The sequence below is a fragment of the Sinocyclocheilus grahami genome, unplaced genomic scaffold (genome assembly GCF_001515645.1).
Source record: "Sinocyclocheilus grahami isolate Dianchi unplaced genomic scaffold, SAMN03320097.WGS_v1.1 scaffold93.1, whole genome shotgun sequence".
NCBI lineage: Eukaryota > Metazoa > Chordata > Actinopteri > Cypriniformes > Cyprinidae > Sinocyclocheilus > Sinocyclocheilus grahami.
The window spans coordinates 190452-209160 of NW_015505272.1; the positions used below are offsets into that span (position 1 = coordinate 190452).

The 18709-nt window shown below is 37.7% G+C and overlaps 2 protein-coding genes across 4 annotated transcripts in view; one reads left to right on the forward strand and one right to left on the reverse strand.

Moving 5' to 3' along the window:
• The first annotated feature begins 57 nt into the window (after window positions 1-57).
• On the forward strand, window positions 58-15514 carry gldc (glycine dehydrogenase (decarboxylating)). Its single transcript, XM_071582388.1, is given in 29 exon segments — window positions 58-136; window positions 915-1032; window positions 1345-1609; window positions 1840-1918; window positions 3426-3561; window positions 3876-4040; window positions 4211-4288; window positions 5800-5947; window positions 6520-6716; window positions 6796-6892; window positions 6982-7008; window positions 7010-7088; window positions 7196-7332; window positions 7459-7524; window positions 7526-7540; window positions 7634-7731; window positions 7893-7977; window positions 8067-8108; window positions 8401-8537; window positions 8846-8921; window positions 12887-12942; window positions 12944-13031; window positions 13168-13280; window positions 13374-13515; window positions 13950-14061; window positions 14143-14238; window positions 14319-14491; window positions 14809-14889; window positions 14976-15514. Coding segments are annotated over 29 exon segments (3123 nt in total). The 3' UTR covers window positions 15114-15514.
• The window catches only part of coq2 (coenzyme Q2 4-hydroxybenzoate polyprenyltransferase), a 7686-nt gene continuing 4461 nt past the window's right edge, over window positions 15485-18709 (reverse strand). For all 3 annotated transcript variants that reach the window (XM_016275285.1, XM_016275284.1, XM_016275283.1), the window contains exons 4-8: window positions 17436-17557; window positions 16472-16557; window positions 16233-16366; window positions 15958-16146; window positions 15485-15741 (exon numbers count right to left, since the gene is read on the reverse strand). In XM_016275285.1, coding sequence (XP_016130771.1) covers window positions 15580-15741; window positions 15958-16146; window positions 16233-16366; window positions 16472-16557; window positions 17436-17557 — 693 coding nt within the window. In that variant the 3' untranslated portion in view covers window positions 15485-15579. The remainder of the gene's footprint in view (window positions 15742-15957; window positions 16147-16232; window positions 16367-16471; window positions 16558-17435; window positions 17558-18709) is intronic.

Genomic DNA, 18709 nt, shown 5'->3' on the forward strand with positions numbered 1-18709 from the left:
CCCAAACTGATGCAACAGTGGTTTTAAAGGAGGAGGCTGCCCTGGATAATGTAAAAGATGTCATATGTCTTTGCTATGCTGATGGGGCTTCTTCACGACTACATCAATTATGCTAAAGAGATCATGGAAATTGGCAGTGATGCCTGATCTGTATTCATGGACTATGAAACAAACTGTAAGTGTATACTTTGTAAAAAACTAAGTGTTAAATGCTTGTTCTGTGTTGTTGTTTATTAGAAATGGAGAAACATTCTTTCAGACATGTTTCTGATAAATGTTATAATATCAGTGTTAATGTTGTGGTTTATTTACTGTCATGCCAGAATAGTTTGTAAAGAACTTAACTATTAACTAATTGTACAACTATTGTATAATAGTGTTTTTGTATAATATTTTATACAATTTATAAAATGTACCCAAAAAGTCAAATTTGATCTTAAAAATTATATTCAACAAATGTTCAATGCTTCATTTATAAACTCTGTAGCTGTTAATGCCATACTTTTCTGCATTTCTTCTTACATGCATGTTACTTTTGACTGTTTTCTCTTGTTTTAAATACATATTTACCTTTTGATAGTCATTCTGTGTGTAAAAGTGATTTTAAAATGAACAAGATTTGTAGGTTTGATGTCTAGCTCGATTTGGGTTCATTTTACCCTAGCAGTGTAGTAATTTTAAACCATAAAAAAGCAACCCAGCATGCTGGGTCAAACATAACCCAGCTTATTGGGTTAAAACAACCCAGCGCTGGGTTGCCAAAATAACCCAAATTGGGTTGTTTTTAACCCAGCCGTTTTTAGAGTGAATGTGCCCCAGATGTCATATTTTGTATGGGGGATTATTTCATTATTATTTCAATGCCTTTTCCTTATGGAGTAACCCTTGATAAGAACTTGGCTTCATCTTAAAAGTTCCCCAGAGAACTGTCCTTTTTGAAGGATCTGCATTGGATTCCCCAGGTGTGGAGAATGAGGAACTCGTGAAGAACCCCATTCATTTTCACACTACAAGCTTCTTCTCCATTCAGCTGTATGATTGCTCCATAATGGTCTCCGCGTTTAATTGGGCGTTCAAGAACACGACTACAAAACATGTAAAAACATAGAAGACATAACAAGCAGATACCAAGTGTGTGAGTAATATAGATGTAAACCGCGTCGTATCAACTCCTCACAGCACAGTAAAAGTTTTCGGCGGGGCTTGTCTCTGAGTTATCGATTGGCTGCTCCCTGTGCAATGAGGCAGCGTATAAAATAGACGCTTTTAAGGAATTTCAGACATTTAGTGGGTTACACAGCGTAGAGGCTGACTGAAAGCTTCTTCAGTAAATCTCAAGTGAAGAGCATGCAGCTGCGCTAAATCCTGGCGTGTTGTCTTCAGCAGGGCGATCAACGCTCGCGCGCCGTTCAGGAATATCAGCAGTAAAGGGGATGTTTTTAAGAAACTTCAAGGTTTAAACGCAAATGTGCGCTGTATGGGCACCTCACAAGTTTTGTGGTCTAGGAAGATAGAACGAATTTAGCCGAGACACGATGGTTTTTCCGAAAGACACAATGGACCGGGTGACAAAGAGAAACGAGAGATGCACAATACCCTTGGACTTCAGGTAAAACCTATTTCTTTTTTATTAAACGTAATGTTTATATACTAATATGCTAGATTGCGAGTCTGTTTAAACGCTTCATGTCAGCATTTTACTCGCATCTTAAACTTTAATCAATTTTGCAACAAAACTGTGCAACAATGTTCGCAGTTTGTGTTGATGGTGATGATGATGATGATGATGATAATAATAAAACTAAACGAAATAATAGTTTACACTTCTGTTGATTTCAGTCAGTCGCTCAGCTTCTCGAAAACACAGTTCCCGCATCCATCCGCCTGGGAAGAAGTTTGAAAATGGACGATCCTGTGTGTAAGTTGTTCGCAGACGGAGGAGACACGTGTCGTTTGTTGTTGTGAGTTCATCGTTTATTTGCGCGGACTGTCTGTAAGGCAAACTGCGAGGTTACATTTCATTCCTGCGGTATTTGACAACTCTGTCTGGTGTCAGATTTTAGGGCAGCGGAACTCGTCGTTCCAAGGCTTTTTAACAAATCTAGATTTTTATTTAGAAATATTTCGAAGTAGGTTTTTCTATCGAACCAGACTCTAACAAAGGAGTCCATCTGGGCGAGGAATGTAGGTTACACGCTCTTTGTGTGCCAATAAACCTTACTTGAGTGTTTTTCACCGTTAAGTCTTCCTTTGAACATATTTGGAGTTGTTTGTGCGGAGCCCGGCGAGCAGCACCAATCTCTCAGCCGATGTGTAAAGTTCAGCGGCACTCGGCCAGTTTTGATCTGCTTAGCAGTAGCATTACATCACGCGTGCACCGCTCAACATACAACTTTGCGCAATAATTGTATATAATATACTGGATTCTGCTGGTTCAGCTGCACAGAGCTTGAGCTGCAAATCCTGCGAGAAATTCACTGCTCAACAATAATGGGCTCACTAAATTTTCCCTTTTGTGGTTTTATGAATATATTTTTATTTCTCAAAATGGTTATGTTAAATTAGAATACCTTTTACAAAATTGTACACTGATTAACACATCAAACTGGCTGGCTGCGTCATTGTCGCACAAATATCCTGTGTTAAACTTAACAGATCTGTGGGATGTTTATTTTGTCAAGTGTTGAGGGGGGTCAGTAATGTGTACTCCCAGCCAGCTGTTTTTACTACAGCATTATCTTTGCCCCGTTCAGTTGCTGTGTTGCTAAGCTGCAGCACAATGCCTTGGGAATTTGTGTGTCTCTGTATGAACCGGCTCCAGTGCCCTCAAGCTACAACCATTAAACTAGTTACCTAGCCATCAGGAAATGGCCCATATCTGCTTTATCTAACATTTTGCTACTATATTATGAATTTGCAAACACGCTTAATGCATATATTAATCGGTGAGATAGTGTGCTCTTGTATTATTCATCAGATCATGCCATGTTATGTTTTTGTAGGTGTGTGTTTAAATACTAGGTGTATTTGCCAATGTGTGTAAAAGCAATTGCTTTGTACTTATGAGTCATGTGAAAAGCTTCCTAAAATATTCACTTGTGAAACAGAAGCTGGATTTAATTTGATGCAACACAAACCATAGTGTTTTTTTTTTATTCCATGGAAGAAGCTTAGGTCTGGAAGACTTAATCATCTATTTTACTGTCAAATCAAACCAATTTTTTAACGACTATATTCTCTCAATAAAATGACTCTCTATGTGACTCTCTTTATTGACTATATGACTCTCAATAAAAGCAAAACTATGTGTGCACTATGTAAGCATGTGAGAATTTTATTAATCTAGGGTGTTTTACATACTGATTTTGTTTAACAGTGACCACAGGTTTTCAAAACGTTCTTATCTTTGTGCTTAATCACTACAGGTGAGAATTAAATTCTTGATTCGCTTCAAAAGATTGTGTCGAGGAACAAGATGTGGAGGTCCTATATTGGAATGGGCTATTATAACTGCTCGGTCCCACCAGTCATACAAAGAAATCTGCTTGAGAATTCGGGATGGTATGTGTTTCTTGTCGTTTGAAGCATACCGTATATTTCAGCTTCTGGTGGAGCAAAAGTTAAAAGTGGACCAACCAAACGTTTTTGACAAACATCAACCCTTTGTTTCAGTCATGGGACTTAAAAATTACAGCCACACGCTGGAACACCTTGTTCATTAGATTCTCATGGTCAGTACAATTCTAGTCAAAAAGTAAATTGCATTTAGATTTTTATTACGTAAGCGAGTTGTAGCGTGCTGCAAAAGAGAAATCTTGTGACTCAGACTGGAGGTCTTTGGTTAGGGATTCAATGAGTTTTTGTGTTCTCTATAGGGTGACCCAGTACACCCCCTACCAGCCTGAGGTCTCTCAGGGGCGTCTGGAGAGCCTTCTGAATTATCAGACCATGGTCTGTGACATCACGGGAATGGCAGTAGCTAATGCGTCATTGCTGGATGAAGGTACTGGTGCTGCTGAGGCCATGCAGCTCTGCAACAGGTTAGTACGCTTACTGCTGGAAATATCTGAAGAACACGATTCCATTTATCAAGGAGACCTTTAGTCTGTTAGCCAACACCAGAACTGGCTCATTCAGGTCTTTGGCATGCAGAATGGTGTTTCCCCAGGGCTGGGAGTGATAATTAACACTCACCTGTTCCTTTTCAAAGGCAAAACAAAAGAAGAATGTTCTACATTGACCCACGCTGCCATCCACAGACTACTGCAGTTGTGCAAACCAGAGCCAAGTAAGGAAGGTCATCAACATATAGAATAAAGAAATATCTATCTGTCCACCTGTCTTTCTATCTCTTTATTTATCTGTATCTCTATTTTCTATCTGTCTGTCTGGCTCTATTTATCTTTCTATCCTCTGTCTCTTCATCTGTTTGTCAGTCTACCTGTGCATGTCTCTTTGTGTATATGCGTGTCTGTCTATCATCCTTCTATCTTTCTTCAATTATCTTGATTTTTCTGTCTGTCTGTTTCTCTCTCACTCTCCCTATCTGTCTGCCTGTGTATGACTTTGTCTTTCTGTCTATCTATCCCATCTAAACTTCTGTCTGTCTGTTATCTGTCTTATCTATCTGTCTATCGGTGTCTGTCTATCTATCTATCTTTATTTTTCTGTTTGTCTGTCTTCTCTATCTGTCTTATCTATCTGTGTCTGTCTATCTATCTTTCTGTCTATCCTTCTAACAGTCTGTCTCTTTGTCTCTCTACCCATCTGTCTTTGTCTGTCTGTCTGTCTGTCTTTCTACCCATCTGTCTTTATCTCTCTGTCTCTCTAACATCTGTCTTTGTCTCTCTACCTGTCTCGTCTGTCTTTCCATTAGGGTTGTGACAGTGAGGAAATTTTCCCACCGGTGTTACCGCGGGGGCGTTCCCTCTTTTCCTCGCTTTCCTTAACTTTTAAATGGCTTGTAAAAGCGGCGTGCGCATTTTACTTTCACTTTCAAATAGCGGCAATTCAGAGTAAAGCAATTGTTCTTTTTAAGTTTAGTTTGTTTGAATTTTCCCTCTTTTCCTCACTTTCCTTCGCTTTTTAAATGGCTTAAAAGCGCCGTGCGCATTTTACTTTCACTATCGAATTAGCGGCAGTTAGGCATCAATTGCTTGAATGCAACAACAAAATACAATGTCAAACTCACTTTAGCTTATATATAAAACATAGAACTTTTATTAACAAAACAAATAAAAATACACCATGCTATAGGGCAGGCTATGCCTAATATAAAATAACAAATAACTTAGTTTAAATGTACAAAACTGGAAACAAGTAAACATGTATAATGTATAACCAAATAAATAAAAGTAGAACGTTTATTAGCAAAATGAGTAAGAAAGCTTGGAGGCACGGCATACACCTTGATGTCAAATAAAATAAAAAAATGACACACAGTTTAAATAAAGTAAAAATCAGCAAACAATGTGGAAGGTGTCTGTCTCACCTCACTCTTCTTGTCAGTCAGCTCGACTCACTCTCCTCACTGGATAAATGAAATCTGATCTGTGATGCAACTGTCATTCAACTGCATTGAGCAGCCGCATTCAGTTTTTAATTGTAGTGTCTGTTCTTTTACTGAACTAAATGATTTTTATTACTATAAAAAATAAGAACGACGGTGGGGGTCGGTGACACGGTGGGCAAGTGACGTAACCGGTGTTGCGGCTTAACACCGGTATCACCGTCAGCACCGTCTATCGCAGCAAGCCTACTCTCTATCTGTCTGTATTGATTAAAGTTTGTATCTTTTAGTTACATTGGTGTAAAGACTCTTCTCAAGCTTCCTCATGAGATGGACTTCAGTGGGAAGGATGTTAGCGGTGTGCTCTTCCAGTATCCAGACACTGAAGGCAGAGTGGAAGATTTTGCTGCACTTGTTGATCGGGCTCACAAGGGTGGTGTATGTACATCTTACCTCCATATGTCATTATAAAATTCACATTTTCAATTTCTGATACCAGTTTTTGCATATTAGGTTTTAACTTGATCCATTCACTCAACTGATTTGTTCACCCTCATGCTGCTCCAAACCTGTTTGACTTGTTTTCTTCTGTAAAACACAAAAGGGGAAATTTCGAAGAGCACATTATTTTTTCCATACTACTAAATTGTTTAGAGCTGTCAAACACTGATGTGAAACCTGGTGTGGCCTATCTTCATGGCCAACTTGAATCTATGGAAGTGAGATTTGAGTGTTTTATTAAAAATCTCCATTTGTGATCAATGTAAAAAGGGAAAACAAGTCCGACAAGTTTGGAATGACATGAAGGTGAGTAAATGATGACAATTGTCATTTTTGGGTGAACTATCCAATTGGTCCTTAATTGCAACAACAGAATCTGTTATTAGTTTTTGTGCACAGATCTATTACAGCAACTGATTTAGACATGTTCAAAAAATTAAGATTTGATTAGATTTTTTTTTTTTTTGTGAAATGTTAGCCATTTATTTTTTGGTCCATTTTTATCAAAGGCACTGGCTTGCTGTGCCACAGACTTGCTGGCGCTCTGCGTGTTGCGTCCTCCGAGTGAGTTTGGAGTTGACATCACCTTGGGCAGCTCACAGCGCTTCGGAGTGCCTCTCTGCTATGGTGGGCCTCATGCTGCATTCTTTGCAGTCAGAGAAAATCTGGTCAGGATGATGCCAGGAAGGATGGTTGGAGTGACCAGGTAAGTCTGTAATTTATAGGATTCAGTGTATTTTTCTTCATCAGTGTTGGTATCAATTGTCAAATGTTTCCTGTTACAGAGATGCAGCTGGTAAAGAGGTTTATCGTCTGGCTCTCTAGACAAGAGAGCAGCACATCCGCAGGGTCAAAGCCACCAGCAACATCTGCACAGCCCAGGTAGAGCTTCACAAATCTGAAAAAAACAGTGTGTATATATATATTTGTAAAGTTGAATGTCTGTACTCCGTTTTGATGTCTTAACACAGGCTCTTCTTGCAAACATGGCCTCCATGTTTTGCGTTGTATCATGGTCCTCAAGGATTGAGGCACATTGCAGAGAGAACCCACAATGCAATGTTGATTCTGGCTGAGGGCAAGTTGTTTGACTCCGGTTTACTTTTTTTTTTTTTTTTTTTTTTTCTTTGAATAAGAAATGTTATGATACTGAATTTTTTTCTTTTTTTTTTATTGTTGTAAAAGGGCTGAAAAGAGCTGGGCATAAACTCCAACATGAGAACTTTGACACGCTGAAGATCAACTGTGGTGTGGCTGGCAAGGACATCTTGGAAAAATCTATGCAGCGGGAGATCAACCTACGGGTATACAGTGATGGACTGGTGAGGCCTGTGAAAAAAAAAAAACACAAATAGGCAATGCTACTTTTGTTTTTATTCATAAACAATTGACATTTTATTTTCTTATTAATTTAATGTTTTTAATTATGTTTGTTGATGTGGTTTTAGCTCGGAGTGTCTCTGGATGAAACGGTCACTGAGAGAGACTTGGATGATCTGCTCTGTATCTTCGGTTTGCGAGTCCTCAGCTGTAAGTTCTCGCCTGATTCAATATTTCAATTATTGCTAAAAAACATTTATTCTCTTTGCCCCAATGATATCTCTTCTCTTTGACATTTATCAGGAGCTTATTGCTGAGAAAATGAGTGAGTGAACAAAAGGACTGCTGGCAAGCCCTTTCAAGAGAACTAGCAAGTTTCTTACCCATCCAGTGTTTAACAGGTTTGTTTACCCGTTTCAGTGCTAGTTGTTGTTTCTAACAAATCTGTGAAAAATCAATGAAACTTGATACAAAATCAGAAAAACTGGTTCTTATTTGTCTAAATATATGGATGGGCTATTTCTGTATAGTAATTATTTGTATATATTGCTTTTAAATTCAGTTATCACTCAGAGACCAATATTGTACGTTACATGAAGCACCTGGAAAATAAGGATATTTCACTCGTACACAGTATGATTCCTTTGGTAGGTAAAGAATCAGTTTAAAATGGTATTTATCCACTGTAATGATTTTACATGCAAACATCACATTAAAACTCTGCTGTTGAATCCAGGGTTCGTGCACAATGAAGTTGAACAGTTCCTCAGAGCTCATGGTGAGTCAATATTAATCTGCTCTTTAAAGGGGTCATATGATGCTGCTAAAAAGAACATTATTTTGTGTATTTGGTGTAATGTAATGTTTATGCGGTTAAAGTTCAAAAACATTATTTTCCATATACTGTACATTATTGTTTCTCCTCTATGCCCCGCCTTTTTGAAACATGTCGATTTTTACAAAGCTCATCGGTCTGAAAAAGCGAGGTACTGTATCTATGACATTGCCTCATTTGATCCAGTCTGATCTATTCACGGATTCATTGTAAACTTTTCACAACAGCCTATCAGAATCAAACAGAATTTGCAAACATCCACCCTTTCGTGCCACTGGATCAGGCCGAAGGTTATCAGCAGCTCTTCAGACAGCTAGAGAGAGACCTTTGTGAGATTACAGGATATGATAAGATCTCCTTTCAACCAAATAGGCAAGTGTCCTGCCTGATATTTTTGTTACGGTATCAAAAACGTGATTTATTCTCATTTGTCAAAAGTGGTCTTATAGTTGACAAAGCAAATGTCAACATGGTGCATTCGGTTTCGTTCAGGTTTCTGTTGCTGATAAGTTTTGGGGGTGTGTAGGCATCTATACGTTCTGCTTGGCTGACACTTTAACAGGATCATTAGCATACTGTACTCTTGGGCAAGAGCCTTTTGAAGCAATCTTTGAACTCTGCTGTGCTGAGGCAGTACGCTTGCATATACATGATGCTATTGATTTTTCTTTGTCCCGTAGTGGCGCGCAAGGGGAATATGCAGGCTTGGCTGCAATCAAAGCCTATCTAAATTCCAAAGGAGAATCTCACAGAACAGTGAGTATCACCCTGCAGTGAAAACACTCTGTAGCAAAGTCTCCTCTGATTTAACCTCAAGCCTTGTGTTTTACCTCAGGGCCATTCAAAAACATACGTGACATTTGAAGTATCCGGTTGACCCTTCATGACTTTTCCTAATCTTGTGAAAACTGATTTTAAGCAGAATGGCAATCTGATAACACGCTTCAAATGTTCTCCATTAAAAAATAGGCCAAATAGATATAATTATATAAAAGTATAATTTAGTATTACTTAATTATGTAATTGTATTATATTTGTATATAGATACAATCATTATATACAACTATAATATATACAGATACTTTTGTTGTTTCTTGTATTATGTCCCAAAAACATGAAAATTATGAAACTTTTCAAATGTGTCACCCATAAGTGATTAAACCCCTGACAGAAATAGAATTGCTGCTTGAAAGGAAAACAAACGGTTCATGAGTAATACAAAAAGTTAAATTCTGTCCACAGTGAAAAATGGTCAAAAGTGTTTTGAAACTGAGCGAAAATAACTGAAAAATTGGTAAATTGTTAGTGGGGAGTGGAAAGAAGGTCAGCGATAAGAACGTTTAGTCATTGCAGTGTTTTGTAATCTAGCCTTTGTTTTTTTTTTGTTTTTATCATCTTCCTAATAAGCAGATCTTCGATAGCGGATGCAGCTCTTAAACCAGCCAAGGTTCAAACTGCCATGGTTGAGTAAATGGCCATAGAAAACAACCACCCCGTTACAGGATTCAACTTCAGAGCAAGATTCCATATTTGGAGATTTTTAAGACATGCAGTCTGCAATCTGAAGCCAGCCAATGCCTAGCCAGCAAAGTTTTGATGGATGGATGTGTTAGCCAACCACAAGCACGTTTACAGTGATTGACAGTTTGCGTAGATTACGTAAGAAGGCTTGAAGAATACCCGTGCGCAAAGTGAGTGTGTATTCTTGAGCTGAGGGCGCTCTCGTCTGTAACGTAACGCACGCTACTTACACAGAAGTATTTATCCGCGAGCGGACTTTCTCCGAAGCGTGCATCTGAATCTCTCCATCATGGGACATCGACTTTAGAAGAGTTCGTGTGCTGTTTGATAGTGTTTTGGAGGGCGTGATGTGAAGCAGTGGTGAACAGCAGCAGAAAGACCCGGAGAGATGCATGACAGGCAGCAGGGATAGCATTAGCTCGTAAGTTTCAACGCCGTTCTCTTGAATCTTTGTGTGTTTGCAGATTTTGTTTCATGTTAGCTGTTTTAGATTATAAAAATGACAACGGAGAGGAAAAATGTGAGGGGGCTACATTATTTATTTATGCGTGTGTGTGTGTGTGTGTGTGTGTGTGTGTGTACACGAGTATTATGTATGTTTATGTGTGTGTATACAACATGTAAACAGTGTTGCAAGTTTGATTTGTTGTGTTTACAAGTGACTTTGGCATCCAGTTGGTCAGAGAACAAACCTTTTTAGTGACTGCCTTGAGTGTCTTCCTACACTAAATACTGTAAATGGTTGATTTAGTTTTTCAGTAACTGGATATTCATAATAATTAGCAGAGGAAAAAAAAAGACAACAAATGTAAATAGTTTTTTACTGTGCATGTTTTGTGTGTTCATTAGCTCTAAAATGATCACTGATCAAATCGGTTTTGGTTCACTGTTTTCATTATTAGAATTGTTCAAAATAAATACTGTTTAGTTACAATGTTCAAATGTTGTTCTGAAATAGTTTTGTGTTTGTGTGTGGTTTCATGGGTAGATGAGTTTTGAATTGATATTCATATAGCCTATCTATGTAGTATATGTAGTATGCAGTGCCATATGGAGACTCTAAATAGCCTTTTTGAAAGGATTCCTAGACGTTTCTTGAAATAAAAGATGTAAATGACTTTTCCTAAGATTTTCTTTAAATAAAATACCATAAAGATGTCATTTTTTATTTCTGCTTTTATTTCAGGAAAAGTTTAGGCGTCCTTTCAAAAATGCCATTTGGAGACCTGGTAACCAAATGACCAAATTAATCCACACTACAAATACTGTTCATAGTTTTTTCTTGTGTGTTATGGTGGGCAGAGCAGTTCTGAATTGATATACATCAATATATATGCATTATGTAGGTTTGCCTCATTTGGTTACCAGGTGTCAATTTGGAGTCTCCAAATGGCTTTTTTGAAAAAAACGCCTAGAATTATTTTTTTTAAATAAAAGCTTACAGAAACTACATTTTTGGGAGTATCATCTTTAAATTTGAATAAAAATATGGTCAGACATTCAGCTTTATCTTTATGGTGTTTTCAGGCATTTGGCACGAAAGTCTCATCCATTTTTCCATTAGTGAATTTCATTCAAAGATATCGTGAGTCACTTTCATGTACATTTTGCCTTGTTTTACTCTGTTGCTATACTAATTTTGAGTTATGACTCCAGAGTAACAAAGGTTCAAGTGTCTAGTTTCAAACAATACCAGATTTATAAATATAGACCATAGGGTTCAAGAGCTACAGACATTTTTATTTGGGTATGTCGTTTTTCAGAAAATGCTCAAAAACGGGAGCACAGTAAGTGGTTAAACAACCATTAAAGTTGAAGTATGCAGTTTTTGCATAAGCAACAACCATTGCAGATGCTCCTTAGGGCGTTTTCAGACCTGTAGAACCTTTGCTTTGTTCCGAAAGAGGGTCTTAATTTGTTACAATGTTGCATTTTCTTCTTGGTTTGGTTTGCTTTCACAAGGCAACATTGCAAAGCGTACCGAACTGTTTATGCAAGTCACATGTGAGTAAAGCTGTCCTCTTAATTGGTCAGAGTTCACGTTCATAACTACGTTCCTCTGTGTCATTCATCAAGATGGATTGGCAAGTTTGCTCCATGGGCTTATTGTGGCTTTATAGCTATTGAAACCTGAATATTTCCTCACACTCCTCCATCTAAAAGCATTGCCAGTTTTTACCTTTGTTTTACCCTGTTGTCTGACTGCATATTTTGGGAAGTCTTCAAATTTTGCCTTGTACTTCTGTAACTGAAACTAAGTTTCTTTTCCCATGCAATGTGTCAGCCATAGTCTGGCTAAACACCCTCTGGCTCAGCCTGTTACAGTAGCCACACCCCAAACTCTCACTATTGGTTGAGCTGGAAAGTGATTGATGGATCTTAGTGGACCACTTTGAATGTTTTGATGGTGTCTTGGGAGACTTAATGTTTACACTTTTTGGAGTCATAAAAGCATTAATGACATGCGTATACAAACAAACGGGGTTAAGAGAACATTGACAAACCTTCTAAACTTCAACTTTAGGTTTCCTTAGTTACAGAAATAAATGTTTGTTGTTGTTGTTTGTTTGTTTTGTCCATTAATCTAATGCATCAAATCTGTTATGAATTTGTTCAGGTTTGTCTGATTCCCAAATCTGCCCATGGAACAAACCCTGTCAGCGCTCAGATGGCAGGAATGAAGGTTCAGGTGGTGGAGGTGGATAAAGATGGCAACATCGATGTGTCTCCCCTTAAAGCATAGTTTGTACAGTAATTTGAAGTGTCACATTTTGCATCTCCTGTCAACAGGAAGCCTTTATCTTATGTTAGCTATTTACACTGACACACTTGCCTATGATAACATTATCTTGTAAGTGTTAACGGTGAAGTGTGTAATTTCTGCACCGCTAGCAGCACCAAATTAAATTGCAAAAATGAGTTTGAGGTTCAAACTGGTTTCCTTAACACGCCTCCTGACTGCCATTGGTTGAGCAAACAAATACTCCAAACTCACATGTTGCTGCTGTGTCATGATGCTCAAACAAACAATGTTTTGAAAGCTCGGTGTTTACACGTTTTGGAGGGAACCAACCTATGAATAGCTTTGGTTTTGGATAGGAGAAAGTGTTTAACATTCAAAAAATGACATGCTTAACCTTTTAAAGATGCACTTTACTCAATCAACTAAATGTATAAATTAATTTTTTTCTTTTTGTCAGGTGGACAAACATAAGGCCAACTTGGCTGCCATTATGATCACATACCCCTCCACTAACGTTTGAGGAGAACGTGAGTGAAGTGTGTGAGCTCATCCATCAGAACGGCGGACAGGTGTACCTGGATGGTGCCAACATGAACGCACAGGTCAGATGAAGAGCATACAGCAACATTTTACCATATAGTTGTGACTATTAACATTAGTTACAATATGGACTAACAATGAACTACTTAGGTTTCCACAGTAGGTTTTACATTGAACGTTCATGTTCTTCTGATTCAGGTTGGATTATGTCGACCAGGAGACTATGGCTCAGATGTTTCTCACTTGAATCTCCATAAAACTTTCTGCATTCCTCACGGTGGTGGTGGCCCTGGAATGGGACCAATAGGAGTGTAAGTGTTTTGAAGTGAGCAGACCTGCCCTACTCAATCTACCAGAACAGTTGATCTGTTGACTCCAGTTAACCATATGGCTTTTTCCAACAGGAAACCGCATCTTGCCCCCTTCCTGCCCAGTCATCCAGTGGTGAACATGCAGTCCAGTAATGCAGGAAGTTCTTTGGGCACCATCAGTGCTGCTCCCTGGGGCTCCAGCGCCTTCCTGCCCATCTCATGGGCTTACATTAAGGTCAACACTCAAGTCTTAAATTTTTTACCTATCTGAGTAATAGGGATGCTACATTATTAACACTTCTGACCGATACTAATTATTTTCTGATCAATTTCTGTAATGTTTTGCATAAATACTTTAAAAATAAGACACTAATTTGAAATCTTACAAGCAAAATTTAGGTTTTACAACATTAAAGGGTGCAGCATAAACAATGCACATTTATTTTGAGATGTGCTAAGATTACATTTGTTAAACTTTGTGATTTTAAAGATGAACTTTTAGTGAGTTTTAGATGAAAGCAAAGGTAATGTAAAAATTGAAGAAAGGAGCAGCACAATGAAATCCAATATATAGTCAAATACCAATAAATAAAAAAATATCAGCTGATATGGTACCATATATCTTCCTAATTTATTAATCTAATATTTGATTTATTTTTTATTCAACAGATGATGGGTTCAAAGGGTCTTGTTCATGCTACAGAGGTGGCCATCCTTAATGCCAATTACATGGCTAAAAGACTGGAAAACCACTACAAAATTATTTTCAGGGGCTCTAAAGGTTGGCTTTATTGAATAAAATATTGCATTTGTGATCTTAAAAGTTCCTCACAAACATTTACTGACTATTTTGCATTTGCAGGATTCGTTGCTCATGAGTTTATATTGGATGTTCGGCCTTTTAAAAAGTCTGCAAACATAGAGGCAGTTGATGTAGCAAAACGACTGCAAGATTATGGCAAGTGAAAAACATCCGTAAAGTAAATATTTTTGGCTTTAAATTATGTCTGATAATTGACTGGCCACCTTTTATGACAGGTTTTCATGCACCGACCATGTCATGGCCTGTGGCTGGAACTCTGATGATTGAACCCACAGAGTCTGAGGACAAGGCTGAGCTCGACCGCTTCTGTGACTCGTTGCTGGCCATCCGACAGGAAATCGCAGACATCGAAGAGGGCCGGATGGACTCGAGGGTTAATCCTCTCAAGGTGAGCGTTTTAAAGAATCCAGAACACTCCATATTGGCAGCATCTGTGCAGCTTTAATCATGTGTACAGTAATGCACATGTACTAGAAGTTTATGGAGCATGGCATTATTTGTACTCCGTGTCACATTTTATTCCCAGAAGAATTAATATAAGTGCTTTTTTTTTTAAAAACACGTTTCTCATTTCTGCTTTTAAACCCTGCAGATTGTCTTTGCCCAATAGACTTTCATTAGTGCCATTAATTCTTGAGCCGAAATTGTATTGAATCTGGATCTTCCTCTAGTTGCTCTAACTTGTCTTTCACATGTTTTCCAAAGATGGCTCCTCACTCACTGACCTGTATTACCTCTACCACATGGGACAGACCTTACTCCAGAGCGTATGCTGCTTTCCCCGTGGTGTGTAGCTTACGTTAATGTAAAAATACTTAAACCTTACTTAAAATAAACATTTTTATTCAATCAGTTTTAAAATGTTATTTCAGCCTTTCGTGAGACCCGAGACCAAGTTCTGGCCCACAATTTCAAGGATCGATGACATCTATGGAGACCAACATCTCGTCTGCACCTGTCCACCTATGGACGTCTATGAGTCTCCATATGAGGAAAGGGCTTCTTCGTGACCTCATTACTCAATGAAATGCTAATTCATCCAAATGAACCATTCCCATCAAATATGATCATTTATTCCTCCCTGTGATTACAGTCTCTTCGGTACGTTCATGGAGCCTCAGATTTCCTATTGCATACAATGCACAAACAGCTGACCTCTCCTCCGTTACTCTACTAAAACAATCCAAATCTGATTCAGATACCGTAATCGACCTGTATAGGGGTTTGTTTTTTGTTCTTTATATTTTTTTTATTCACTGTATAAAAAAATATTTGGGTGTTTTGGTCTGTTTGTAGGCATAACTTACTGGCACTGTTCTCAATGTTAACATTAATTTTATAGATGTAATGTATGTTTTCTAATTATTTAAGGAATAGAGCCTGTTTGTAGCCATTTAATACATTTTAAAACTAACTTTGGTTTACATACGTTTCCTAAATCAATGGTGGTATTCAAATTAGGTATTAGCATGCGTTCTAATTTGAAATGGAGTTTAGCTGCGTTTCATACTGATGATCGTTTCTCTTTTTCCATAAGTTTCCAGTCACTATTCCTAAAAATAAAAGCAGTCCGAGGTTTCGGTTTGAAGCAAATTTTTTCCAGCAGTCCTCAGGTCTGTTGAAGTCCACAGTGTAGATCTGTGGAACACAGAATAAATTATTCATTTTCAATATAATATATATATTTTTTTAATGTAATCTTTATTTAAGAGCTCTTTTCATATACTTAATCTGGCATACCATGTAATTTAATTTAGATTTTTAAATAACTAATAACCCAAAAAAAATGTTTTCCTTCATTGGTTTTCTTGTAACCCCAGGCTACTATTATCAAGCACAGTCTATCTTGCTCACCTGATGTGCTAGATGAATGGCCACTGCGCACACTGCACAATAGTAGGGCAAAGTCTGGTCAGCATTAGCTCCTGCTAGAACCAGCCCTGACAGCATCGCCCCAGTGAAGCCACTCAGCCACAATTTGGTGTTCTCCTGAAACCTCAGAGCTGTAGACTTCACGCCCACTTTTAAATCATCATCTTTGTCCTACTCGAGATGAGAAAATGGATCACAAAATGTACACAAGGCATAAATTTATGTTCAGGGGTGTGATAACTAATCACACACTGTACCTGATGGGCATAGATTGTGTCATAAATCAATGTCCACATGACACCAGATACATAGAGAGGTAAACACACAGACCAGTCACATGATCCCTTCACAGCAGACCAACCCAGAAGAGCACCCCAATTAAAAGTGAGACCTACAGGGGCAACGAAAGTACAGAATGTTCAGTCTTTGAAATACTTTGAGCAAATGTTCAGCAATAATATGGAGGGAGGGGTTTAGTACATTAATGGCAACACACCTAAAACGAACTGCGGCCAGTATGTGATTCTCTTCATGAGAGGGTATGTGACCACCAGCGACAAAGAGGCAGCTCCAAGAGCTATGCTAGAGACAGATGGGAAGTCACAGTTTATTAATAAATTTAGTCAAATTAAAGTTGCCATGAAACAGAAATTGCAATCGTCTTTGTCTAAATTTAAAGATACATCAATACAATAAATATTACTATAATATCAACTTGAAAGTTACAATCTTACTCTAGTCCCAAATGTTGGCAAAATACTGGTAACACTTTAGTCTCGTTGCTTATTAGCATGCATATTACTATCATATTGCCTATTTATTAGTACTTCTAAAGCACATATTAATGGCTTGTTCTGCATGATCATATTTTAGATCCCTTAATTCTACCCCATACCTAAACTTAACAACTACTTTACTATTAATACGCAGCAAATTAGAAGTTTGAGGCAAAAGTCGTAAATAATAGTTAATGGTGAGAAGTGGTCCCCAAACTAAAGTGTGGCCAAAAATAGTGTAAAAACGTTTATTAATAAATTTAGTCAAATTAAAGTTGCCATGAAACAGAAATTGCAATCGTCTTTTCGTCTAAATTTAAAGATACATCAATACAATAAATATTACTATAATATCAACTTGAAAGTTACAATCTTACTCTAGTCCCAAATGTTGGCAAAATACTGGTAACACTTTAGTCTCGTTGCTTATTAGCATGCATATTACTATCATATTGCCTATTTATTAGTACTTCTAAAGCACATATTAATGGCTTGTTCTGCATGATCATATTTTAGATCCCTTAATTCTACCCCATACCTAAACTTAACAACTACTTTACTATTAATACGCAGCAAATTAGAAGTTTGAGGCAAAAGTCGTAAATAATAGTTAATGGTGAGAAGTGGTCCCCAAACTAAAGTGTGGCCAAAAATAGTGTAAAAACACTGTAAAATATAAAGCACCTGTAGTAATTGAGGCAGAGCAGAACCCCCAGCGCTAAACTCAGCTGGCCTCCGAGGAAAACCAGAGCCTGAAACGATGTGATCTCCCCCGATGCAATGGGCCGAGTGGCTGTCCTTGACACCTACCAAAAATGACACATCCCAACATCAGATTCCAGCAGCAGCCAAGATCAAATCCAGGCGGTCTGTTTTCTTTCCTGAACCTTGCTAAACAATCTAGCTGTAGCAATCATTTGACCCACCTTTTCAAGATTCAACTTGATTAAACTGACAAAACATCAACAACAACCCACATCCTTGAACACTCATACCAACTTTATTCTTTCTACAAACTACACTCTTAAAAAATAATAAAGGTTCTTCATTGGCATCTATGGTTCCATCAAGAACATTTAACTTTCATGGAAACTTTTCATTGCACGAGATTTTTTTATAGTAGAAAAAGTTTCTTTAGATTATTAAATTGTACTTTTAAAGGAATAGTTCACCTACAACAACTGTTACATTACCAGCAGTCTTCAAAATATCTTCTTTTATGTTTAACATAAGAAAGAAACTCATACGGGTTTGGAACGACATGAGAGCGAGTAAATTATGACAAAATGTTAATTTTGGGTTGAACTATCCCTTTAAGAACTATTCACTGAAAGGTTCTTTGGGGATCCCAAAATAGTTTATGGCATTGTTGTAAAAACCCCTTTTTAGTGTAGTGTAGTACAAATCATACATTATTGTTTAAACTGATTTAGTATTCTGCTTAAATTATACACCTGTTTAATGTTATGCTTATACACTATTTTAATGGTACTAAATGAAGCTTCAATGATAATTAATTTGACAAATCAAGCAAGCCTCTCAGGTCTGTTAACTTCCTATGTTCACAAAAACACCAAAGTCTTCCACTTGAGTTCTATATCAAATCAGATTAAAGGGGTCATATGATGCGATTTAAATTTTTCCTTTCTCTTTGGAGTGTTACAAGCTCTTGGTGCATAAAAAAGATCTGTAAAGTTGCAAAGACTAAAGTCTCAAATCCAAAGAGTTATTCTTTATAAAAGTTAAGAGTCAACCACGCCTACCTAAAACGGCTCATTCTAACACGCCCCCACATGTCTACGTCACGATGTGGGAAGATTTGCATAACGCCGCTCCAAATGTTCACGCAAAGAAAGAAGGCGTAACTTTTATTCTCGCTGTAGTATTGTTGTTGCCGCCGCCGCCATGTTGTGGAGATGCTGTGTGTTTCGTTGTGAAAGCGAAACTACTTTGTTTGG